The sequence below is a fragment of the Tursiops truncatus genome, chromosome 18 (assembly GCF_011762595.2).
Source record: "Tursiops truncatus isolate mTurTru1 chromosome 18, mTurTru1.mat.Y, whole genome shotgun sequence".
Lineage (NCBI taxonomy): Eukaryota > Metazoa > Chordata > Mammalia > Artiodactyla > Delphinidae > Tursiops > Tursiops truncatus.
The window spans coordinates 64,129,331-64,156,462 of NC_047051.1; the positions used below are offsets into that span (position 1 = coordinate 64,129,331).

The window sequence follows — 27,132 nt, forward strand, 5'->3', positions numbered from 1 at the left end:
AATCAAGCAGCCTCATGGAGAGAGAGACAATGGGTTGCTAGGTCTTTTATTTTGGGTTGGGGGCTGGGTAGGGTGTAAGTTTGTATAGTTGTAACTGAAAGGCGTTACTTGAGTTGTTTGGATTTGAATCAGAGGTTTAGTAAATGATGTAACTGAGTAGTAATCTTACTTAAAGGTGAAATAATATGTTGAAGTCCTGAGTTAATATATGAAGCCTTTCTGTATTATGTTTGCTGGTTTTACTTGTTTTTCAATCAGCAGTTTAAAATGATGGTAGGTATATAATGGATGAAGAAAAAATAGGTTTAGATTAGTGAATAATGGAACATGGAGGTTTATTAATTTGGAGCTTATGATAGAATGATCCGGAAAGATATTAGGGGATTCTGCTTACTAGAACATGACTGTACAAATACCTCTTCAACCCACCTTTCAGTTCTTCTGGATATATACCCAGAAGTGAAATTGCTGGATTATAAAGTAATTTTAATTTTTTGAAGAACCACCACATTGCTTTATCCATAGTGGTCGTACTATTTTGCATTCCCACCAGCAGTGTTGCAAGGGTTCCAGTTTCTCTCTGTCCTCCTCAACACATTTTCTGTTTTTTTGTTTGTTTTTTCTTTAATAGTATGCATTCTAATGGATGTGAAGTGATATCTCGTGCTTTTGATTTGCATTACCCTTATGATTAGTGATGTTGAACATCTTTTCATATGCTTGTTGGCCATTTGTATATCTTTGGAGTGTGCCGTTTATTTTTGCCGTGTGATTTCAATCAAGTAACTTAACCTGTTATGTTTTACTTTCCTTATCTGTAAGATAGGAATGAGAATAGTACCTATTACATAGGACTGTTGTGACAGTTAAAGAAGATGATGCTCAGAAAGTGATGCTTATTAGTACAGTGCTCCTAGTAAATGGTTTCCATTGTACTCATTTTTAGATAGTTGTTTGGAACTTGCATTGACTTTTGTATACAAATGGTACTTAGTGGGGTAGCTAGCTTCTAGGTCTGACCTATGACTGCTGTATTAACTCCATTTGACACGGCTTTTATTTTAGTATTACTAATAGTATCCAGAATATCCAGATACTAATAGTATCTCCTATTCTGAGAATAGGAACCAACTAGCATTTTTTTCTGGATGAAGGGCCAGCCTGGGCCAAATTGTGAAATAGACGTATTTTATCTTTGACGTCCTATGATGTTCTGTAACCAGATTCTTGTGCCTTCTTGCTTATTCTAGGACTCTGCCTAGTGATGCTAAGTCCTCCCTGGTCCACAAAAGTATTCTGTGTTCAAAGTTCATACCACCTCCTCGCTTCAGCATTCTTATGCCCCCAAAACAGCTGTATTTTAGGAAAAGTGGCCAAATTTAAGATATTTGTATAAAACACTGGTAGATTTCTGTGCCTTGTGATATAAGCATAAACTGGAATTTAACCCTAAAGAATATCAGATTAATGGAATTTCAGGCAAGTGTCTACGATAGCACACACATTGGGCAGCATGGCGGTCAGGTATGGGGCTATGGGGCTCATCCCTAGGCAGGAAGGAGACCATGTTTTTCTGAGTGGATCAGATTTCTCATGGCTGCTTCTTTTTTCAAGTTTGTCGGCCAGGGGTCCTTGGCTCCTGATTTAGGGAGGAGAAGTGGAAGAGGTTGGTCTTTATTGGAAAATGCTGGCTCTATTTAGGATCATACCTAAAGTTGGGAGGCTGCTTATATATTGACATTTTTACACACCAGTCATAACCATGGACAAGTAATCAGAATCTAGAAAGCAGTTATTTCTGAAACTCAAATCTTGCCTTAGGTGCATCCTAGTTTAGCTTCACCTAAGGAGTTGGAAGCAGGTAGTTAGAACAGAAAAATGGCTACTCCTTTGCAAAGACAACTAGGGTAATATATTGTATGTGGGTTGCTTAATTCCCTTGGCTGTAAATTTCATGACTGTGCATCCTGCCTCTGTTTTTATTCACAGCCAGGCTGCTTAGCCACAGCTGCAGCCTCCTCTTTTCTTTTGAAAAGTGCATGGTTACAGGGAAGATTGCAGAGGTACCTGCTCTGTGGGGATTAGCACATCTACCAGTTAGCTTAGATTTAACACACTTGCCTATCATGCCAGTCAGAAAACATTGCACCCCCTATAGTGCCAACCCTATGACTTCCTGTAGGAAATACCAAGGAATCCATGAATTTAATATGTAGATAGGGAAATAGAAAACATCCACGGGAGTGAAGCAGTATTATTCAGCAGAAAAAGATAATGTTACAAGGCTAATTTCTGAATGGTCAAGAGCGTAAAGTATTGGAAATAAAAAAAAAATAGTCAGGAAGTATTAGGGAAGGACACTGCCGGTGTGGGAGAAGATGTAGTCAGAACGGAAGCCCAGAAGGCAGGGGAATTGAAAGGGTGTTTTGCCTTCCCAAAGGCGACAGCATTTGACTAGGACAGCGGGTAGCTTTAGAGAGGAGGAAGTAGGCCGTGGGTATGTTTCTGTTTTGGCTTTTTATTTGCTGGTTAACAGGAAAGTGATTACTGTGACAAACAGGTGTGACCTCAAACAGTGAAGTGGCTTCTTTAAAAGCGAAAAAAACAAGAATCTCTTACCATCTTAAATTGAAACAGACTACGTACATGGTTTGTATTTGTGTCTGTGTACTACAGTGCTTTGAATACAGTTGGTGATATTTAACTGTTGATAGAGAAATTATTGCACGAGAGTTAAAATTTTATAATCTGACGGAAACTGGAATTTTCTTTTGGTATGTTACTGTTAGCACTATTATCTCTTTTCCACTATAAAAATTTCAACAAAACACATGTATAAAGCACAGTAATGTATCAGGTTCAGTTAGGGTGCAGGCCACCTTACGCCCCTGTGTACAGAATTAAAAATAGTTCGTCTCTTCACTGTCTAAGTATAATGGTTAGGCTTGCCCTCAGAGTCCAGTGCTAGAATGTGGTCTATTGTAGGAGGTAGTTCCATCGATGGAAGTTTGACTTAAAATTGTTCAGCCCTTTGTAGTGTCAGAAATATCTCACGGTTCTTTCATACTTCTGTGCTAATAGTGAATCTATATTGTAAGGGTACTTGGATAAAACTTCCCCTTTGTAGTCTAAGGATGAATATGTGTAAAACACAGTGGTAGAAGAGTTATTTTCATCGTCTGTATTATGACAGTCTCACAGCAGGTAAGCATTACCCCCAGCATTTTATTATGAGAAATTTCAAAGATAGAAGTTGAAAGAATTTTACAGTGAACAATCATGTCCTCACCATCTAGATTCTAAAATTAACATTTTACTATGTTTTATCACATTTATCTGTCTCTGTCCTTCCATGTATCCATCAGTTTATCTTTTTAAGATGCATTTCAAAAAAAAGTTGTAGATTTTGGTTTACTTTTTCCTAGATACTTCACCTTGCTGCTTATTAACTAGGAGGTAATTGTATTGGGTTGGCCAAAAAGTCCGTTTGGGTTTTTCTGTAACATCTTACGGAGAAACCCAAACGAGATTTTTGGCCAGCCCAATAGATAAAATGAAAGGTACAGATCTTAGGGATACCAGTCCTGAGTTCTGATATCCATGCAGCCTGTTAAAGAGAAAAATTATTCATGACCCTTGTTAAAGACCTTAAGGAGGACTTTATTGGGGGGGGGGGCTATCATGGTAGGTGTAGGGGACACTGCCCTGGGCTCTGGCAGTGAGAGAGAGAAAGTTTGGGCTCAAGTCTGACTCTAGAGAGGACAAGTGGGATTTCTAATCAAGGAGCAGAGTTGGTACGTGGTCACTGGATGCGAAATTACAAAGAGGAAGCATTAGGGAGAGGGGAGGTTCTTGCTAGATGGACCCAGCTGAGTTCTTGGTGAAGGCAGGCCAGAGTAGGGGAGGGGGAATTCGATCAGATATCAAACTCAAGTTTGGTTAGATACCAAGGGTGGGGAATCTTAGCAGGATTCTTGCTCATCCTGGATTCTGCAAGGACAGAGACGGAAGCCCAAGGTTGGGCCTTAGTCAGAAAGAAGATTTACTCCCAGGAGCCAGTCTAAAGTTTTGGTATAAGAGAGTCTTTGTCAAAGCCAGACTCCTGTCAAGATGCAGAACTGGACATTATCCTCTTGTCCCTTACCAGGCGGTCCCCATCCTACCCCTACAGGCAGCCGTTATTCTGATTTTCTCCGTCACAGGTTGGTTTTACCAACGCTAGATCTTTATATCAACAGAACCATATAGTATGTCCTCTTTTGTATAAGGCTTCTCTCATTCGGCATGTTTTTGAGATTTATTCATGTTGTTATAGTCATTGGCAGTTCATTCCTTTTTATTGCTGAAGAGCAGAAGCTGGCAAACTTTTTCTGTAAAGGTCCAGAGAGTAAAAATTCCAGGCTCTGTGAGCCGTGCAGTCTCTGTTGCTCCTCCTCAGCTCTGCCACTGCAGCGCAAGAGCAGCCATAGACACGTAGACGAGACTGTACTCCAGTGAAGATTTATTTTAAAGACAGGTAGTGGGCTGGAAGGCTGTTACTTTCTTTTTCTACTGTAAAAGAGGGAAAAGCATTCAATATTTCATCATTAATCCTATCCCTGAAGAATATTCCAATTTATGGGTATACCATACTTTATCCATTCTCATATTAATGGACACCTGGGCTGATTTTAGTTAGCATGAAAAAAGCTGCTGTGAACATTATTCTGCAAGGTTTTTTTAGACATGTTATCAGTTACCTTGTCTAAATATCTAGGAGTGGAATTGTTGGGTCACAGGGTAAGCTGTATGCTTAGTTTTAAAGAAACTGCTAGACCCTTTTCTAAAAAGTAATTTAAAATTTACACTTTCATCAATAAAGTATGAGAGTTCCAGTTGCTACATCCTTGCAAACATTTGGTGTTGTGAGTCTTTTTAATTTTATACGTTTTGGTATGTGTTAGTAGTATCTCATTGTGGCTTTAATATGTGTTTCTTTGATGACTAAGGTTGTTTAATACTTTTTCATGTGCTGCTTGTTTATTCAAATACCTCTTTGTGAAGTGTTCAAATATTTACCCACTTAAAATTTGTTGTTTCTTTTTGTTAGAGTTATAGAAGTGTTATGTATATATTTGTTTTTCTCCTTTATTCTGTTAATGTGAAAAATTACATTGATATTCTGAAGTTAAATCAACCTGGAATTATTGGGATAAACTTTTCTTGGACATGATGTATTATCCTTTTTTAGATATTGCTGGATTTGATTTGCTAGTATTTTAAGAAGTGTGCATCTGTATTCATTGCTCTGTAACTTCTTTTTTGTAATATCATTGTCAGATTTTAGTGTTAAGGTTGTACTGAACTCAATTAGTTAGAAATTGTTCCGGTCTCCTGCATTGTCTGCAAGAATTGTATAAAATTGGTGTGATTTCTTCTTTAAAGTTTGGGAGAATTCACCAGTGAAACCATCTTGGGTCCCAGAGTTTTCTTAGTAGGAAGGTTTTTGATGATTAATTCAGTGTCTTTAATCAATACAGGGCTATTCAGGACTTCCTTGGTGGTCCAGTGGTTAAGAGTCTGCTTCCACTCCAGTGCAGGGGTTGTGGGTTTGATCCCTGGTTGTGGAAGCTCTGCATGCCATGCAGTGTGGCCAAAAAAAAAAAAAAAAAATTAGGGCTATTCATATATTTTGTTTGTTTCATCTTGTTTTAGTTTTTGTAAGTTGTGTCCGTCAATGAATTCGTCCGTTTTACCTACGTTGCTGATTTTGGTTCTATGAAGTTTATAATATTATTATTCTTTTAATGTCTGTAAGGTCTGAAGTGATGATGATTCCTTCTTCATTTCTAATAGTGACAGGTTTTTTTTGTTGTTGTTGTTGTTTTTCCTCTTGATCAGTATAGTTAGACTTTGGTCAAATTTGTTGGTCTTTTGAAGGAACCAACTTATTGATTTGTTAATGTTTTACATGATTTTTCTTTATTATTTCATTGATTTCTTCTCTTTAGACTTCCTTTGGGTTTATTTTTTGCTTTTCCAGCTTCTTAATTTTAAACTATCAATGATTTTAGGCCTCTTTTCTTTTTTAATATAAGTATTTAAAGCTGCCCTCTCACATTGTTTTATTTTCATTGTTATTTGATTTGAAATGTATTCTAACTTTCCTTCTGGCTACTTCTTTGATGCATGGATGATTTAGATGTTTTGTTTAATTTTAAAATATTTCACGGTTTCCTTAGTACCTTATTATTGATTTCTAATTTAATTCTGTTGTGCATAGGGAGCATACTCTGTATGAGTTCTGTCCTTTTAATTAGATTTGTTTCCTTTTGAATTTATGTAGACTTGTTTTGTAACCCAGCATAGGCTCTATGTTGCTGAATGTTCTATGTGCACTTGAAAATAATGTGTATTCTGCAGTTGCTGGGTGTAATGTTTCTGTTAGTTTTCTCATCAGTTACTGAGAGGGAACTTTACCTGGTGTGGAAATTGCAGACTTTCCTACCTTTCCCTTTAATATTGTCCTTTTTTCCTTTATGTATTTTGAAGCTCTGCTGTTAGCAGCCTGCACATTTATGACTGTTAAATTCTCCTGATGACGCCCTCTCCCTGTCCTTCTATCAATTCTAGAAAGGAGTATTGCAATATTCTCAAAAAATTCTGAGGAAAAATGATTTTTAACCTGGACTTTCATATATAGAAAACTGTTAGGGTAGTTTTTTGTGATTATTTGGAAAGTTTCCTGTTTCAGTGTTATGGAATCTCCATGGAGAGCCCACTGCTTTATTGGGAGGTGGGGTTTTGGCAACTTTCTCTATGAAACTTGTTCTGTTTAGGTTTTCTGTCTCTTTTGGACTGGGTTTGAGTTACTCCGTTGAGTTTTCAGATTTATTTGTAGAGAATTTAGCAAAGTAGTCTCAATTTAATTTCTTCTATCTCTTTGATTATTTTTCACTTATTGCTTTTTGTATTTGAGCTTTTTTGACTAGGTTAGAGGTTTTTATTGATTTCTGCTAAGAAGTAAGCTTAACAGTTTTTATCTTTTTTGGTTTCATTAATTTCTATTTTTGTTCTACAATTTTTTTTCTAACTTTGAATCTCATAATTAATTCATTTTTCATCTTTAATTTTTATTGAACCACTAAGGCTATGAATTGTCCTCTTAGCACTGCTTGAGCTATGTCCTGTAGGTTCTGAATGGTAGTGTTTTCAGTATTATTATTTTCTAGATATTTTCCAATTCTTATTTTTATATTTCTTTGTCATAAGAGTTGTTGGAGAGTTTTAAAATGGTGCACAGAGCCTAGGTGGAAAAGTCCTATTTTCTCATTTACTATTAATTTCCAGTGTTAAAACATTTTGATCAAAGAATGTTTTTACTACTACTATTTTTTGGAATTTATTAGTCTTAGTTTTGGCCTAAAATGGCTGAGCTCATGAGTCAGGGACTTGAAAATAGATCTGCTCTTTTGTTTCTGGGACAGAGTTTGGCACATCAATCAGATCTACCTTATATTGTGGTCTTCCTTTTCTTGCCTTTTTTTTGGGCCACTTGATCTCATATGAACAGAGAGGTTGAAGTCTTCCACTACTAGTGCCCTTACATCTCTGTAGTGCCTCTTATAATTTCTGTTTTATAAATGGTTGCTGCTTTTTTATTTGATGCACAGATATTCATAATATGTCTTCACTATGATTTCTACACTCCCCCTTTTCTGCTCTGTTTAATGCTTTTTTTTTTTTTTGGCCATGCTGAGTGGCTTATGTGATCTTAGTTCACCGAACAGGGATTGCATCCAGGACTATGGCAGTGAAAGTGCTGAGTCCTAACCACTGGACCGCCAGGGAATTCCCTCTGTTTAATGTTTTTAACCTAAATTCTAATTATCTGATGTTAAGATAGTGAACCAAATTTTATTTGCGTTTGCCTGGTGAAACTTTGACCATACTTTTAGTTTCAACTTTTTGGAATCACTTCATTTCAGGTGTGTTTCTTGCGTAGAGTTGGGTTTTGCTTTGTGGTCCAGTATGAAATTCTTTTAAATAGGTGAGTTAATAAGCACATTTATACTTATTGGTGTGACAAATATATTTGGTCTGAGTACTGTTACTCTATTTTTCAGAGAATATTTGTTATTTGGCCTGTATTATTTTGTATATACTATTCTAATATTTCAGAAGGTTTGTATTTCTCTTCTTGGTTATTTTTATAGGTTTATTAACTTAGCCCTCTTTCTTTGGGCAATATATATTAGTATCCTACAGCAAGGAACAATATTAGCATGTTTCTTCCTCTTCTTTCCCTTTCCCCTATCACTTAAGACTTGTTAATGAAATTCTAATTGTTTGCCTGTTGCTCACTAGTGGGTGATGTTTCCTGATTGCTTTAGCTGTGATTGGTGGGAATTAATGCACTTACTTTCTCATCTTTTCTCCCCTTTATTTTCTCACTTTTTGTTAGCTGTACCCCTTCTGCATTGGCAGGGCATACACTCTACCCTGTCACTGTAATTCCCTGGTTTGTTTTAGTCTCAGTTCTACATTGAATATATTTAATGTGTACCATCATTCCTTTGACCATGCTTTCTCTAGCCTTTTCTTGGTGAATTCATCCAGTAGTAGTTTCCTTGAGCGGCTCCTGGGAAAATTCTGATTTCTTCTATGTTCAAAGCTGTTTGTACCTTTTATACTTGAAGGATGGCTTGGCTAGATGATAAAATCCTTTGTTCACACTCTTTCTGTATATCTTATAGTTATTTTCCCATTTTCTTCTGCACTGAATATTGCTATGGAAAATCTGGGGCCAGATTTTTTGGTTTTGGTCTGGCTGTCCAAAGAGCAGTTATCTTTTGGGTGTGTTGATTTTACTAGGATATATCTTAGAGTTGACCATCTCAGCCACTTTGCCCTGGTGCACCTGCTGTGCCCTTTCAATACCTAGATTCATCTTTTATGTCAGGAAAGTTTTCTTAAATTTAATCTGAATTGTTTTGTTATATTGGTTTGGTTTTCTGCTTCAAAGATTCAGTTAAGTACTGGCTGTATTCTCTTTGCTCCTCATCTATAGCCATGATTTTTTTCTCTAGTTTTTTAAACTCTATTTCCATTTCATTTTATTAGGTCCTTATTTTTTCCCCATATGCTGCTTCTCCCTTGTGCTTCTTCTCATTTCATCTTCACTTCCATGATAGTTTTAATTTGTTCTTATTTTTCTTGAGTTCTGATTACTCACATTTTTATCTCTTCCTTGTCTCCCTCTTTGCTGAGTTCTTATTGTGCTTTGTGATTACCCTTAATAGAGGTGATTGGATTAAGTTTTAAAAATTTATGCCATAACGTTTGCTTAGAATTTTCATATATTCTTTGGCTATGTTGTTTTGATGCATGTTCATCAGGCAAGTTTTGGTGTTCTTCTCCTGTTTTTAATTTAAAATTTAAACGGCTTTTAATTGAGACTGTGCCATATAAAAAACATTATTGCTCATCATAAAGTGACTTGAATTACCTTGCCCTGGCTATTTGTGGGACAGTCCTCCGGGGGTGTGTGTGTAAGGGGTGCTGGGGACAGGCAGCTTCTATACTTAACAGTTGCAGTACTTTCTGCTTCACTGTTTCCACAGACATTCTGCTTCCTGCTAAAATGGCCTTTCTCTATAGCCCTGCCCTCTCTGTTTCTGTGAACCAAACTGTGTCCAGGAGGTCGTCTGCTGCCAGCCCTGTTGCCCCTCTGCCCACTTCCTTTGCTACACCGAAGGGGTGTATCTTTTGCACTTCTGGGTGAGCCCGTCACTTGCAGAGAGCACACAGTCTCCAAGCTGCCTGGGATGTGTTGCCCAGGGCTCTGTGCTCTTGTCACTCATCGTATTCTCCCTTTCTTGTCTTCTCCCCAGCAAGGCCTCTGCCTTATCTCCACCGTGTCTGCTCCAGATTTCATGCTTCTTGTACTAGGTACACGATGTAGGTTGTCACTCACTTCAGGGTGAGTCCATACTCATCGTGTATTTGCTGGCATTTTCTGTGATCTTTTCTCTTAGGGCTCTCTCACTGTTTGCTTCTTCCTCTCATCTTGGATTCATGGCTGCTATTAGCTAATTGTAGCAGCCTTTGAACAGTCTCCTTGTATTGTTGTGCTGAGAATGCTGTGTCCCCCCACGTCACCCCTGCCGTTTACCTTGTTTTGTGTGATACGCGGGAGAAGAAAGCTCCCTGGGGCATATTATATTGCAGGTCTGATGAACTCTTTAAAAGGACCTCTAAGGTCCCTGTTTTGAGAATAGACTTTTAGGGGAGTAAGGTGGAAGCTGGGAACACCTTATGAACACCTTTTGAAGCTATTATAGCTGTTCAGGTGTATTAATGATGGACTGCATCACAGTGCTAAGTGTGGACGTGGTGAGGAATGGTTCAACTCTGGATAGGTGTTGAAGCTGATTCGGGGCTTTTGCTAGTGGAATAATGGAGTGTGAGAGAGGGGAGCCATTTGCACCTGTGCATATTGTGTGTATCTGTCTTTTTGAATGCTTCTCTGTACTGGGGAGCTCACGCCGGCTTTAAGCGGGTAGGACCTGTTCACAGGAAGACGTTCCCTACCGTGCTTGTCATCTTGCCCAGTTGCCAAAATGAGCAGGACTTCACACAGTTAACTTACCAGGTGGAGTCCTTTGGTGTTTAAATTCTGGGTGGGACTGCTTTTCCTGTGTGTATTCCAGACCTGCTGTGGAGGCCTTGGGTACCCGTGGGCTCGGCTCTGCTTCTCTTCCTGGGCCCAGCAGCACACGGCAGGGGCCTTCCACATGCGCATTTTCTGTTCTGCTTAGAGACGAGCTCTTGGGGTTAATGCTGCAGCGAGCTGCTCCACATACAGGGGCAGAGGCTGCCCAGCCACTGCTTCGTCATCTCGCGAAGTAACCTGATGATTGCCTTAAAGGCCCTCCTGCTTGCTAAACTCAGAACCCTGGGCCAAAAAGAACAGCTCCCAAATCTGCTAGGGCCTCTTTTCAGCGCATATTTGGATTGTGGTTCTATTAGGTTTATTCGTGGTTAATGTGATCCTATTTGCCTTCTCTCTTCCAGAAATTTGTCAAAATTTCTGGTCCGCTGTAGTTTTCAGGGCTGCCATGGTTATATTATTTTTTGTCATTTTTGTGGGATAGTGGGATGGAAGACAGGAAATTCCTGTACTTACCGTCTGCCGTCTTGCTCTGGTTGTTTCACTGCTCCTTAAGAACTGGGTGAGGGGCACATAGGAGAAAAAGAATTTGGGAAGGATCAGAGTTTTTAGGTTCAGAGGTTAGAAAATGATTTGGCTAATATGTAACATACTGTTCATTAAGGACCTTAGTATTTCTGGCTTATTGTAATCTGTACAGCTGTTCAGTCATATGGGACATATAATATGGAACATAATTGGGTGTCATTTACTTTTTTTTTGAAGATACCCCCTTAGAGAGTGCACTGTGAGAAAATATAAGTATGAATGAGCTGTCTAGTTTATGTCCATGGGAAGTCTTACATCGTCCATATTAAGTTTCTGATTAGTTAACTACCTGTAATCATGTGAATTTTAGGAAACAACTTATAATTTTATATCTTTCCTGTACTGGGAAAAATGTATCTACCTTAAGTGTTAATGAAAGATAGGAGACAGAAGACTGCTTTGGGGAAGATACTCTGAACATTTAAGAATGAAAACATGTTTTAAATGTAGGGTTTGCATAAGTAGAAAAATTGAGTATATTGAAACATTTTCCCCTTGTACTAAATTTCAAGTGTATTTCCTTACTAGGTTGTGATATCAAGTGCTATGCGTATTGCAAGTTAAACCTCACTACTGTTTATAATGGCTTTGTGTCTGTGTGCTAAATTGGAAAGGTATTTTATGATGTCACTGTTGGTTGGGTGACAGTAATATTAATGTTTCATGTTAATATTTAATATTAATGCACTGAGGCAGGAAATAGGATAATAGCTTGAAGCGTCCCCCCTTCCGCCATGAGCCGAAGGTCATATTGGTTCATTTTTCTTTGTAGTGCAGGCTAACTAAATTTGTCCACCTTATTCTAATATCTTTCTCATTTTAAACCTGCCCAAGGTGCCTTCTTAAACCCCTTGCAGGATTAGCTGTTGCCAAGATGAATGCTCAGCTCAGGCCTGTTATCCAGAGAGATGGCTTTCCCACAGTGAAATGCACTTCCATAAAAAATGAGAATTTGAACCCAACAATCCATTATTTAAGTTCTCTGTCCAAGGAGGACAGTGAGAAAAATTACTACCCCCAGATTAGGTGATTCAGAAGGAGGACACTGGGACTCGGCATACAGTTGTTCTCAGGGCTAAGACTTATCCTAATGAAAGGATACAAACAAGATCAGCAGAGGGAAAAGGCACATGGGTGAAATCCAGAGGCAACCGGGTGGAAGGTTCCAAGAGTCTGTGAAATCAAGCAAGACAAGCTTAATTCCTCGGAGAACCAGGGCCCGGGGTCTTTACTGGGGGCTGGCCAGGTAGGCACCTTCTGCCTAGCCCGCACCAAAATGCCCACAAGGCGAGATGTTTAGCATAAACCACATGGTTTATACAAACAGTTTAGGTAGCCCAGCCATTCTTACCGGGGAAGGGTGGGAGCACTGCTGAAACCCAACTTGCCAGTCGTCAGCCAAGGGCCAGGCTTGCCAGCAGGTCCTTCTAAGGAGCGGCCTCTGCTCTGCATGACGTTAGATATCCAGAGGCCTGGTATTTTCTAAATATTTAAAATAATATGAAAAGAAAGATGCCATGTGAATTGTCATCAGACTTCCCATACCAGGACTGTATGTGTCTTTCTGGTTTTTTTTTTTTTTTTTTGGCGCGGTACACGGGCCTCTCACTGCTGTGGCCGCGCAGGCTCAGCGGCCATGGCTCATGGGCCCAGCCACTCTGCGGCATGTGGGATCTTCCCGGACCGGGGCACGAACCCGTGTCCCCTGCCTGCATTGGCAGGCGGACTCTCAACCACTGCGCCACCAGGGAAGCCCTGTCTTTCTGTTTTGATTGATACTTAAAAAAAAAAAAAAAAAAAAAATCAGGTTTGTAATAGTTTGTGTTGAAACCTGTGGGTGAACCTGCTCATTCTGACTGCTGATGGTTTCTCCAGGTCTCTGAGCCTCGCACCCTTCTGAACCATGGCCCCATAGCTACCCACGAAGCTTTTCTTGGCTGCTGTCGTATTTTCCTGTGCAACAGGCACTTCATTGCTTTGCCTAAAGTGCTGATATTAAGACACCTTACGGTTGTGGGGAAGGTAATGTGGGAGGGTGGGCAGGCAAGCAAGCAGTGTGGCTTTTACTGAACGGGAGCAGTAGGCTACCTAATTCAGCCTTAATTATGCCTTTTGTGGTTTTGAACAAAATTATTAGGCTCTTCTTAGGCTCTTAGTAATGGCAAAGGAAGGGGTTGAGGATGGTGACTTCAGTATCACATTTGCAGGGTATGTAAAGGTTTAATTCATTTTAACAGCACTGTCTTCAACGTATTTTGACAGCTATTCAGGACTATGAAACTGCTCAGGAACACAATGAGAATGACCAGCAGATTCGAGAAGGTCTAGAGAAAGCACAGAGGCTACTGAAACAGTCACAGAAACGAGATTATTATAAAATCTTGGGAGTAAAAAGGTGAATTATAAATTTAAAATTCACATTGTTATTTTTAATCAACTGTTTTAAAGCTAATTGTTGCTCTTTTTTCCCTCTGATTCATTTCCTTTTCTTAGGTAATTTCAGTCATAGATTAAACCCTAACAATCTTGAACATATAAAGCTGTTTTGAATATATTACAGATAAATTTCTTTGATAGAGACTAGTCATGCAATGATGGAGAATTAGTAGTTGGTGACAAAGAAAGGACACTGTGGCATGAATAGGTCCTGGGCCTAGATTTCTTAAGAAGGGTAAAGAGGTGGGAGTGAGCTTTCTTTTGGTGGGGGCAGGAGGGAGGGAGGGGTTGGGGAAAAGATAACTTCTCTAGGCCTAAAAATAAAGTGGCACTTTCAGAATGAACTTGAAGGCACAGGGAGAATGTAATTTACTCAATACCTGCTTCTATATTAGACCCACCTTCCCTGAACAGGGGAACCATCAATCTTTCAATCAACAGTCTGAAACTTTGTTCTTTTGAGTAAGCTAATAAGCCAGGAGCAAAATACAAAGTGGGCTTCAAAGAGTCAGTGTCTCTTTTAATGCCAAGAATCGAATCATGGTAGTTTGGAAATTCCGAAAGTTTAAAAATGCATCAGTGCAGTTTTCTTAAGGGAGAATTGTAAAGCTCAGGAGCACTTAAATTGTTCCTGGTGAGATTCTGACATCAGGAAGCCTGGCGCCTGTAAGGGTCACGCGGAGTGCTGGGGGAGACGCTCAGCCGGTTATGATGCGGTGTTCAGAAAACCGGGCTGCGGATCTGCCAGTGGGGTCTCCCTGACTGCCCCTCTTAGCTCCTCCTGGCAGTATGTTGGACACTTCTTAACTAATGATTATGAATTAACTTTACCACCCTTCAGAAATGCCAAAAAACAAGAAATCATTAAAGCATACCGAAAATTAGCACTGCAGTGGCACCCAGATAACTTCCAGAATGAAGAAGAAAAGAAAAAAGCTGAGAAAAAGTTCATTGACATAGCAGCTGCTAAAGAAGTCCTCTCCGATCCAGGTACTGCTTGCTTTAATGTTTCTGTTCTCCTGAAATGGCCGCGTCAGTGACTGGCGACTTCTTAGCTCTATTCCTTTGCCCGTCTCAGAGGCCGTGTCAGGAGTGGACAGTGGGGCGCGTGGTGGGTGGGCCCCCTGGGGCTGAGCTCGGGAGCTGGTGATGGTCCCTGAAGCCCATTCTCATGTCTACCCTTGTCAGACTCTAGGGACCCTCATGTGCACAGTGCAGTGGAGACGCCACCAAGTGTGGAATCAGAAGGCCTGAGGGTGACTCTTACCTCTCTTTGAATAAGGTCCTAGAACTTTTTTGGGCCTCAGGTTTTTTCACCAATGATAATGCCAGTACAACAAGAGGGATCCTCTTAGGTTCGTTCCTTCCAGCTTCACAGATCAATGTGAATTTTTATACCAAACTTAAAGGAGCTTGATTAGGATGTGGACCGCCAGGCAGGAATGTGCAGTGGTGGGACAGGGGCAGATCCTCTGAGAGTGGCTCCCCAGGAATCGTGCTCGAGCTCTAGTGGTCATTTGATTTACTGGTTGATATAAATGTTATTTCACCATAAGCTAAAATGACCTGGAAAATGAGGGAGACGGTTTAAGAATTCAGGTATTACCGAGCAGTGCTTTGACATTTCCAGAGGGAATTTCATGTTAAGCTACTACCTACTGCTTTTTTGTGGCTTTCCATGTCAGTGGGAGCAGAAACTATGACTTGAGCTAGACAAATTTAACAAAATAGAAGGAAATCACATTTTATGCCCATTTGACAAGTTTCTGAACTACTTATGCTATGGAATTGAAAGTAAATGATGTTTGTTCTCAAGTAATTTATAATCCAGTGAGAGAGGGAGGAGTTACTTAACGAGTACAGGAGGATACATACTGTTTGTTCTTTTATTCTGCACACGTCGATGCCCGTGAATGGCTCTGTCCTCAGCGTGTGCAGCGGGCAGCTGAGGCGCTCTGGAGCTGAGCCCTGAGGGGAGCAGGGGGCCTGCGGGCAGAGCCACGTGCATCGAGAAGAGAGCTGCACCCTTGGTTACTAGGAGTTCTTCTCTGTCCTCTGTGCCTTCTTCTCAGCCCCCGTCCTTACTGTAAAGATGGCAGCTGTTCCTATGAGGATATTAGCTTGCTCGTCTGCTGCCTCCAGGGTTCCTGTCTCCCACATGTCTGCGCTGGCCTCTGTCTCATCACGGGCTTCGCTCCGGACTGACAGGCACAGCAGTGGAGGTGGCCTCCTGGGCTGTACGATAGGGCGCCTCCCTCCCTCAGGTCTGGGGAGCCTTCCTTCTGTTTAGATTTAACAGTGAGGCCCTAGACGCTTCATGGGTTGATGAGGTTCGCCTGGCTGACTTGATGCTTGGAGTTAGGACGGTGAACACGGCCGTTTGATCAGAAGAGCGTGCGTGACTTTGAGGTCTCATTCCCTGCAACTCCTCGGCTTTCCCAGAGAAGAATTTCCTTGGGTAGCTTCTTGTGAGGAGAGAAGATTCAGGGGGTCCGAACTTGCATGAATATCCATTTTCAACCCTGAACCTCACCGCCTTCTCCATGACTGGTTTCTCCTGAAACCTGTGATCTGGGTGGGAGAGGGAGGCTGGATTTGAGCATCAGTCGGTCACGGTTGTCTCGGTAACCGAGGGGTGTGGTCCTTAGACCCCGCCTCAGCCCACACCTCTGGCAGCGCCTGGCTCTTAGCTCGCTGCTTTCTTTTACAGAGATGAGGAAGAAGTTTGACGACGGAGAAGATCCCCTGGACGCAGAAAGCCAACAAGGAGGGGGCGGCAACCCTTTCCACAGAAGCTGGAACTCATGGCAAGGGTTCAATCCCTTCAGCTCAGGCGGACCTTTTAGATTTAAATTCCACTTCAATTAAACCAGCTGTTTTTCTGCTCTTCATTTTTTAAAGATTAAACACAAAAAACCTTGTTCCAGGATCTTAATGAAAAAAAATTTCAGTCTTTCGGTTTGTCCATGACCAAAGAGTTGTTTTCATAGGAAATACCTGTTCTTCTCCGTTTAGACCTGAGGCTGATGGGTTTGTGAGGGCCGGGAGGCAGGGGAACGGTTCGGTTCTGTGTCTGGCAGAGCAGCCTGTGTCTGGGCTGTGAACGTCGGGACGAAGGAGTCTGAGACAGGCGCGCAGAGTTTGTATTTTTCTACACTGGAGCACGTGGCAATTCTTTCCTTCACATCCTTACTTACGTGTCTGTCAGTGCCTGCATTTGTGAGGAGCTGTGGTGTCAGGATTCTCCCAGAGGAATGAACATTCTGAGCTGTATGTTCTTAGGGACAACTTTGCTTAGATTCTGGTCAGTCCAGTCATTTGTAAATGTGTTACATTTCCACATGCATTCCCATCTCTCTACGAGCATGAATGTGGCTGTCATGGAAGGTGGGCAGAGCCTGTCTTTTAGAAAACCTGCTACCGAACGATAGTCGCTGGAGCCAGGGTTAGATTTGGACCGATGTTAAGCATGCATGCTTTTTTTGTTCAGTACCTGCAGGGGAATGCTGAAAATCACTGAAATAGAATTAATTGTAAATCCTACTGGCCCTTTTAATATGAAACACAACAAACGAAAAAGTAATATGTAAAATAGGTTCAGATAATATAGCAGTGGTATTTAAAATAATATTGCTGTAGTGCAGAATGAAGTACTTTAACAACAACTGAAGTTGTGAGTTAAACAGCATTTCCTGTAACAGGATTGGCTTAGAAATGTAAAGTCGCTCAGTCAATATAAACAAACAGAACGCCATGTTTCCCACTTTTAGTAAATACAGCCGACAGTATCTCTTAGGTCCTGGCCTACCTGGCCCGTGGGTGCTCGTGTGGGACTGTTTTGAGGTGGGCATTAAATAGCAGGCCTGCCCCTTTTTCAGACCTTGATGCCTCTGGATGTTCTCTGCCAGAAAACAACAACAAAACAACAGAAAACAGGTTTACAGATCTAGTCAGCTCCAGCTGTATGTCCACTATCAAGATGGCATCTCTTCCTGGGATACCTTCTTCTTAAGAGAAATGAACTATTCAGTCTTTCTTTATATACTGGATAATTTTTTCCCTAAAAAAAAAAAAAAAATGAGTTACTTTAATCAAGAACACGGAATATTTATGGAATTATGATGCTGCATTTAAAATCTAAGAGAATTACTTTAGATAAAAATTACTACATTCTGGAAAGGTTTTTGTTTTTGCCTCAGAGCATTCTGAAGCAATTTAAGCAGGGTAGGCTTAATATATTGTTTTCAGGAAATCAAGCATTTTCTTTGAGTCGCAGGGACCGTCCTGACTGCTAATATCCACAACAGCCAGCCAAGCACAAATCGTTTTCTTCTACAGTCATCCTGAAACACGCGTGGAAAAAAGTTGTTTAAACTGAGACAAAACATATAGTTGAGATGAGCAAAACACGTGAGTGCTTTCTGCATCTATTTAGAAGTTTATTTCTTACCAATAAACTTAAGATTGCATTTTGAAAACTAGCAAACAGCTTGCAGCTCTCATTTTGTTTTAATGTCTCAAAATTCAAGTCAGTGTGAAAGTAATTTACAAGGGAAATTCATTTTTGTTTAATCTTGTTACTTCATTAGTTACATCAGCAACTTTTTTTTCAATCTGGTTCTTTCATATATGATGTCACTGTGAACTCTGAAATCTAGCGATGGCCTCTAATGACTTTCACAAGTAAGAGTTTCACACAGAATCAGAAGGAGGGAAATATCAAACCACTTGCCGTTCTGTCCGGAGGAGAGGGTGCAAGGCTGCAGCGAAGAGGAGCTGGAAGGAGTCCGCAGGACTGGAAGCGGGCCACACGTCCTGGGCACCCGTCACCCCGCCGACTGCCACCCCGCCGCCGAGAGGGCTGTTTGCTTCACTTTTTTCTCCACCTGTAATAACTATAAATCCTGTTCCTAAAGCCTTACCGTGGACGGACTTTAGTCATCGTAGTGGAAATGTGCAGAGAGTTACTCGTTTTCAGTGAAGAGGGAGAAGCAAGTATGGTGCCCAGCGCCAACGCCACGAACAGAAATTCTCTGGGCTCTGTTGTTTTGCTAATTAATGAAGAAAATAACGACCTTGAAGTTCCAGCCGTGAGGGTCATCAGCGGTCTTCTGGCATCCCCGTGATTGGGAAGGTGGTCACTCCACGCTTCTTTCAGAGTGACCGAGGAGAGCGCTGGGAGTGCGAAGGGACACTCGTCTGTCCTGGCGGCCTGACGCAGGAGGTCGCCACCGCTCCCGCGGGTGCCGGGTAACCGGTGTGGTGCTCTCTGGAAAAGCCAAAGGAGCGGGGCGCCCAGCCGTGGCTGAATTACGTTCCCTGTTGAACTCCTCCCTCCCTTTTCAGTGAGTGCCGGAAGTGAAGTATCGCTGGCCTGTAAATGGATATTCTTCCACAGCAACAAGTATTCAACACATCAGCCTATAAACCTGAGAAAGTTCTAAAAAGAGAGGGTAAATTAATGCCCACTTCTGAAAGTTTGTGCTTTCTTAACATGGATAAAATAAAAACTGGAAAACGACTTCAGTAGTTTACTAATGTGAATTGGATATAACAATACTAATTTTAAAACATTTTTCTCTTCAGGCAGTATTAAAAGTTTAAGTATCAGTATGAAAACAGAACTTTTTGGGACTCTGATAATGGAATGTAAAAACTACCCACAGCTTAAGAGAAAAATACTACTGATAACCAAGTATGAAGGAAAAAAGCTAAAAGAATTGCAGTTTTAAGTTGGCACCATTTTCTATTCATGGTGGAAAATGAAAGATTTCACCTGTAAAGCATGAAATCGGTCAGAAGTTGTACGTGACATTTACCATGAAAAAAGGGCACAAGATGCTTCGTTAAAAATGTCTCCTCAGTCAGGCTTGCGCCTCCTTAGAGGGACAGGGCACCGGTGACTGGCTCCGTGCAGTTTTCACCGAGTACACACCAGTGGTTAACCTAGAGAAATTCATGCAGCTACGTTGAATGTAGTTGACTTTTCCATGTTTATAAAGGAAGGAGGAAGGCAAATGCTGATTTACCAACAATTATCCTTATTCTAAATCAGATCATTCCTTTTTTGTTAGTAGCAGAGTTTATTCTGTAATTGCAAATGATGTTAATAGGTGGGGATAATTCGTTTTGTTTAATGATCTCATTTGCTGAATGATTTAAGAGTAAAATTAGCCACTGCGTGGCTTGTGTATAGTAAACAGACTTTGTTTCTGCCTCTGTGGGTTGAACCTCCTCCGTGCAGTGGAAAGCAGAGCACGGGGAGGGGAAGCACTGGAGATGTCTGATCAGTTAGGCCGTTACTCCTATGTGGTTGGTTTGAATGAGACAAGACGAAGTAACTTAATCCATCTCAATTTAGTGTCTTAGTAAAAACACCACCGAACATTAACTGAAATGGGTCTCAGACATGTCTACAAATATGGGTACTATTTTTATGCCCGTGTATTTTCACATTTAATAAAAATATTTATGGTCAAATGAGTACTTCCTTGCTTTCAGTCTTTTGGAGAAGTCTGTTTTCCAACTTTGCTTTACAGGTAATCAGCTACTGAGGTGACAGAGGGCTCCTGCTTGACACGAGCTGCAGGAAGAGCGCAAAAAGCAGAAATGATTACAGTCTCGTAACCCAGCCCCCCGAGGTCCTAGGACAGTGAGGCCTTAACAGGTGGCGGTTCTTCACTTTCAGTACCATTAAAATCTAACACTTAGGTTGGCTCTGAGGACTTTCCCTTTTATATCATAACATGCACATTTCTGTTAAAAGTTCTGAAAGGGGTGGTGGGGACACTGCGGCTTACCTCAGTCAGATCTCTAACTACAAACAAAAGGAGATTTCTTCCTGTATTCTGCGTGTCCTAAAACTGCAGGACAGCTAGAATACTTAGAGAACTTTCTCAGAAAGCAGTTTCCACATTCTTAATAATCATGATACCTACCTTAGCAACACGTCATCAATGAGCCTTCGTCTGAAGATACTGCAAGCGCCTGCAACAGGCCTGATGGCTGCCTGCCTGCGCACAGGAGGGGAGAGCACAGGAGGGCAGAGCCCAGCCTGCCAGCCCCTCAGGGGTTGCAAGCCCTGATCCCCTCCCCTTCCTACCCTCACGCCCAAGAAATCCAATCACTCCAGTCTTAAGGCACATAGGTCACACCCCAGAGACCCTGAACTCCGCAAACCTCTATCCACCGAGTCAGTCCTTCCTTGGAGATCAACAGATGATCAACAGAAGCGTGAGATGCACAGTCATCTGTCACTGCCTCACGCTAGGATTCAGTTTCTAACAAGGAGGCCTCCAGGTGACAACTCCGAGGTTGCAGTCTTGTTTTGAATACATTTCCAGCCTGTTCACTAAGGTCAGTCTACTGGGAGAAGCATCTCCTCCAGTTCTAATATCGCGAGGGACCGAGCAGCTGGATTTGGAAGGGCCACTGGCAGAAGGAGTTCCAAGGTCTTCCTGAGGAAATTGGAATTGAACATTGTTAAAAGGCACGAAGGAGAAACCACTGCTTGCAGCATTTCTTGGTGGATTTAAGTCTGTGTTATTTGCATGTTTCCCTGCTCTTACAGGAGATTTCTATAAGAATAGTGTCTCATTTGTATGTATGTATTTATCTATGTAATGGATTTTTTAAGACTGGTTGCCCTAAATGGATGTGATTTTTCTCTGGAAGATTCTTTAAAGATAGCAAAGGATAACTCTTCTAACAATCCTTCACTGTATTAGTTTTCTTAGGATTTTATTAATACTCCTTCACACATACCACCTGTTGCAATGTTGTATTTCCAGCAGTGCTTATGCTTTTGTTGCCGCAGGTTACTAAAACCTCATAAAAGTGGAAAGACCTCATTCTACAGTGGCAAGATTTTAGTGCAGGCAAACTAGCTTCTCTTCCTCTTGGTAGGTCAACATGCAGCGAATGCTCTGTACAGCATGGCCTTAGGCCAGGGGAATTTTGTCTCGGACGCTGTGCAATGAAGAAAAATCACATCATCAGATCCCGAATAAGGCTGTTTGTCCTTATCCAAGAGCTTCTACCCGATATAGTCAGGAATGATGTTATGAATAAATATAACTGTTAGGAAACAATGCAGGCATAGAAATACTCCCGGAGAGGTTCTGGATTAACACTGATGAATGTGAGAGCCCTTCACTGCACTTTAGGGTCAGATCACCAAAGCGCTCCACGTACTTGATAAACTCCCCTAGGTCACCTTGTGCACCTGGCTCCAGCCTCCCCACCCCCTCCTCTCCTCGTCCTAAAAGGAACAAAACTACCCCCTTGCTAGTCTGCGCCCGGTGTGCACTTCCTCCTACTTCCCTTTGCACCTAAATGTCACTTTCTCACGCCTTCCTGACGCTTTCCCTGCCCAGCATTTTCATTTGGATATTTAGTGAATGCCACTTAAACTGGCCCAGTAACTTCCACAGGACAGCCTCGCGCACTGTAGGTACTTAGATATTTGTTGGATTTGTTCAGGTTAGGAAGACCTAGATTACTGGCCTTCGGCCGAAACTGGAAACATTCTCTGGTGGAAGCAGACTGTGGGAAAACAAAGGAAAGCCTACACACCAGTGGTGGGTTTGCTGACTTCTGTTTAGAAGGGAGTTTGAGCCTGGTGCTCTGGACTAGATTAGGTACTCCACTGTATGGTTAGTTACCTTGACTTCGCAATTCATCTTACTCAGCAAGGCTAGTCCCAAAATTACTCCTTCTCTGACTTTGCCCCAAATTTTAAACACTGGGCTACCCAGAGCCTTTGTCATTCAAATCTTTTGGTCTTGAACCAGTCTTTTAGAATTTGAATACCTTTTGTCCTTCCACTGTAATCAAAACCTTTCATTTTAAAGTGAAATCACGTAGGATGCAAACCTTACACCGTTGGGCAGGATCACGATTGAAATACACTTAAATTCAAGTAATTATGAACTGTAGGCGACAAGATGATTCTCCAAATCTGGAGTCTGTAAACGAAGCTGTTAACAGTAGGTTCTAAGTAAAGAGACTTCGCTCTAGAATTTCTCAGAAAATAGAATTTGATATTTGATAAGCTGGGCTAATAAACAGCAAAATGGGGAACAGCTGTCCCATTACCTAACACTTCGACTCATGTTCTGAGTGGTTACAGGGTGGGCTGGCACCCCTGACCACGTGCTGCCATCAGAGAGTTGCCTGTTCGCACGCTCACCACCAAAGTCCTGAACCTTTGTGCCTCACCTCCCTCACTTTGCCACCAAAAGCAAGGTCTTAAAATCAATTGGTTCTTTGGAAGAAGGACGACCCGCTTAAGTCTGCTGAACAGAAATGGGCAAGACAGGGGCTGGGAAGTGACTGAGACGTCGTGGTACTGAGCCTGGATCCGTTAGCACTTTTCGTTTGATCTCTGAACCAGGGATCTGAGACATAACGTCAGAGCCCTTCGATGAACAGCCTAATGTGTTCCAGCGGGAAGTTAAATGCCACCAACTTCTTTGCTGCTGTATCTCAGAGAAGAAAATTCTCTTAGCTATGCTTTAGTTACTGAAGGATAGTCTGACTTGACATATACCTATTGCCTTGAACACTATTCATCTGGGTCTTCTTCTGGGTGGTAGCAGCTGTCTGTCTGGTTGCTGACCCATGGGAGCAGCCGTTTCTTTGGGCAGGCTCCCATTTGTGTCAAACTACATTTTTACTATTAAAGAAAAGCCTGGGGCTTCCCTGGTGGCGCAGTGGTTGAGAGTCCGCCTGCCAATGCAGGGGACATGGGTTCGAACCCTGGTCTGGGAACATCCCACATGCCGCGGAGCAACTAAGCCCGTGCGCCACAGCACTGAGCCTGCGCATGTGGAGCCTGTGCTCCGCAACGGGAGAGGCCGCGACAGCGAGAGGCCCGCGCACCGCGATGAAGAGTGGCCCCCCGCTCGCTGCAACTAGAGAAAGCCCTCGCACAGAAACGAAGACCCAACACAGCCAAAAATAAATTAATTAATTAATTAAAAAAAAAATTACCTCCCTTAAAAAAAAAAAAAAAAAAAAAAGCCTGATTTTGTCTGTAAGCCCAGGCTGACGGCCTGTGGTGCTTCCTGGAAGTATTCTATGCTCTCCCTCTAGGAGCTTCATTGTTCCCTGAACTTGATAACTGGAGCCGAAGGATGGGCACTTCCAACATCTAACCACTGGTACCAAAGCATCTGGGAGGCATGAAGACTTTGGACTGTCTTCAGTCTTATATTCTGGGTTTACCTTATACCAAAACTTATACCCCAAACTTAAATGTCTTTTCATGGTTAAAACTCAAAACCTCCTAATTCTCAGATATGCTCTGTTCCGACTTTCCTCTGAGAAGGAGGAAGGAAAAGTGGACTGCAGCTTCTCAAAATGGGAAATACCGTTTGTCTCTGCTCTCTCCTAGGATTTGATTTTTGTTAAAATTTGCTATAGGGCCTGCACCTGAACACCAGAATTCACGGTCAGGAATGTATGTGGGAGGCCTCGGGCTACCTTCCAGCGCCCTCAGGGCAGCGGAGCTGGTGGCCTTCTCTGCGAGGGCTGCCCTGCGCTCCAAGGTGGGCTGCGGTTCAGTTCCCCTAGCGCGTCCCCGAGGAGGGCAGAGCTCTGTATGGCGCTGTGCTCTACATGCACTTGACGTAAAAGTTAGCCATTTTATAAAAGAATCTCCCTGTAAAGAAATATTTATAAGTCTGGATTTTTAGATATAAGGTATCATTCATCTGGAAATGAGACATGTAAAATTTAGCCATTCAAATCACAAGCTACAAACTACATTATTCTGCAATTTTAGCTTATATTCTATGAAGTACAGAATCTAGCATATTGGAGATGGTAGTTAGTATTAAGTGTGGAAATCGGGTGCCATTACCTAGTGAAGTACCATCTCACAGTCAGCTGGGGCTTCTGCCTAAAGCACCACAGCAGACCTGGGCTGGAGCATCTGGTCTAAGCTAGAAGCTTACAGAGACTTACCTCTCACCAAGCCCCGACTCCAAAGAGGAGTGAACCGGAGACCCCATGGAACTGGGGTCTTCCCCCCAGGCCAAGTTACCACTCAAGCCTCTGACAGCATCCCTTAGGACCCTTGGAACCCACAGGAACAATCTGCTTCCATTCCAGGCCACACCTGGAACACTCCATTTTATCACAGACAAACCCAAACAAGTAACAAAGGGAAGGTTACAGGGAGAGGGAGAGGCCTTGTGATCTCTCATTAGGAAGAATGAAGCTGCTGGGGGCAAAGTAGTTATTTTCAAATACTCTGTGGGCTGTGCCATCCAATAGAGAAGGATTAGGTTCGTTCAGAAGAGCTCAAAGGAGCGAGAGTAGAGACCGCCGGTAGACAGCCTCGGGCTCACTGTGGAACTCTGTACGGAGCTGTCCAAAGATGGACCAGCCAGTCTCCAGAGGCAGACAGTTCCATGTGGCCCTGGAAGGTTCCAAGATGGCTTGAGAGTCCACCTGGCAGGGCCTTGTAAGGGGGGGCTGTTCCTCAAACCTCATTTATCACCGGCGTCATCTGGAGAGCTTCTTAGACAATCATGATTTCCCACGCTCACCTCAGCCCTATTCAACCAGCTTCTTCAGGGGACAGGGTCCAAATGACATTGAGGTCTTCTCCAGTCCCAAGATCCTATGATTCTAGAATAGTTGGATAGTTTTTGAACATTTACTATTCCTATTCATCTATTATTAATATAAAACAGGAAAACAAACTGTTTACACTCTTAACTAAGTTTCTATAAAACTAGCCAGTTCTTTTTTAAAAAGAATACATATATACCCCCATAAGCCCATGAATATCGTTTTATGAAATAAAAATTAGAAACATTAAAAAAATACAAATACTGCATAGGATTAAAACATCATATAGTTTAGGATAAACAAAATAATTACAGTGTGACACTACTTCCATTTTAAAACAACAGTTAAGGTGTAAAGGGGCTTACTTTAAAAAGAAATTATTCGGAGATAACCATGAGTCCTTCTTTCTCAGAAGAAAAAACACAAAATAGATTTCTCTAATTTAAAAGCATCTTTTGAATGAAGAAATATGGATGCACATAGAGCTGGAATATCCAAACATGTAGATGGTTTGCTAATTCCCCATGAGGACCAGCTAGTCAGATACGTTCTTCTACGTGGTTATCCGGCAAAATTATCACTTTAACTGGTGAAAACACTGTTTTAAGCAATCAGGAAAGAGGAACAATCTAGTTTTAAATACTCAATGGCCATTGCTTATAAAACTTAAACTTATTCAATACATTAAACACATGTATTTTTAAATAATTTAAATTGAAGAATATGTCACTGATCCTTAATGAAACTTTCAGAAGTCTTAGCAGTAGTTCCACATTTCCCCAGCAGGTGGCAGATTTCTCGTCATACTTTCTCATCTTCTTACACAGGCCCGTGCTAGAGTTCATCATGTGTCAAAACTGTAGGGGAGGAAAGTTTATTTAGCTCCTGAAATCTCAAACATCACATTAGCTTAAACCTGACTGAGGTATGAATTAATACAATAAAAAGCGTAGGTGCTCCCTGAGGATCCTCTAGTTTGTTAGTTTAGTACCTACTTGCTTCATTATGTGCCATAAGAATAGCTCTTTCTATGTTATGGTATCTGTTACATTGTATCATAACTCCTTGCCTCTTTACCCACCTAGAAGCCAGGTCCCATGAGTCTATGAGAACAAGGACCACACCTTATTTATCTTTGTTATCTTCGGGGCCTAGCACCCTGCCTGGCAATAGAGGCCTTGAACAGTACTAACAGATTACTCACCACGTACAAAGTATCCTGTTATTAATGTAACAGAACAACAAAAAGCAGAAGACATATATGGTCCTCATCTAAGATGGGAGGACAGAGCATTCAAACACAGACACAAATACTGTACAAATGTGAGAATCAGTACTAGCGAAGACCCTTAGAGATCAAAGTGGTTTCCTCACCTTCTGCATCCCTGAGCTGTCACATACTGATTTAAAAACACTGAAAATTCAAAATGATATTTTCAGGCAGAAATTAATTAATATACATTTAAAATGGATCCTGTTCCATAATTCAAGATGGCAGACTATATCTCTCCAGTAAACTCCACTGGAAAGATAAGAAATATAAAAGGGAATAGCAATAAAGACAATGGGAGAAGTGGTTATGAGACAACACTGGAGCAGAGTTATCAACGAATTTCTGAACGCGGAAAACAGAATACACAGCTGAGATGATGAGTTGATTTTCTTGACAGAGAAGCCTGGGAAAGCCTCCTAACAGAAAACACTGGTGGGGAGTATATCACCCAGTGAAGCAATTAACTGAAGGACTGTATGGAAAATCTGTGCACCTCAGCTCTCCACTCTCATTCCTTCTTCTGCATTGCAGAAAGAAACAGCCTGGTGTTTATTCCAAGATAAAAAGTGGAAGGCTAAAAATAGAACAGTTTGGGCTTCCCTGG

General features: G+C 41.6%; 2 protein-coding genes across 5 annotated transcripts in view; one reads left to right on the forward strand and one right to left on the reverse strand.

Annotated features, from left to right (window-relative positions):
- Positions 1-20,158, forward strand: part of DNAJC3 (DnaJ heat shock protein family (Hsp40) member C3) — an 87,952-nt gene extending 67,794 nt beyond the window's left edge. For both annotated transcript variants that reach the window (XM_019921063.3, XM_019921064.3), the window contains exons 10-12: positions 13,502-13,634; positions 14,517-14,665; positions 16,386-20,158. In XM_019921063.3, coding sequence (XP_019776622.1) covers positions 13,502-13,634; positions 14,517-14,665; positions 16,386-16,543 — 440 coding nt within the window. In that variant the 3' untranslated portion in view covers positions 16,544-20,158. The remainder of the gene's footprint in view (positions 1-13,501; positions 13,635-14,516; positions 14,666-16,385) is intronic.
- Positions 11,168-27,132, reverse strand: part of UGGT2 (UDP-glucose glycoprotein glucosyltransferase 2) — a 178,962-nt gene continuing 162,997 nt past the window's right edge. For 2 of the 3 annotated variants that reach the window (XM_033843648.2, XM_073795359.1), the window contains one exon: positions 25,462-26,112. In XM_033843648.2, coding sequence (XP_033699539.1) covers positions 26,090-26,112 — 23 coding nt within the window. In that variant the 3' untranslated portion in view covers positions 25,462-26,089. Of the gene's footprint in view, positions 11,210-12,590; positions 12,722-14,942; positions 25,313-25,461; positions 26,113-27,132 lie in introns of those variants that run through there. The other variant, XR_012327737.1, reaches the window with a different exon arrangement.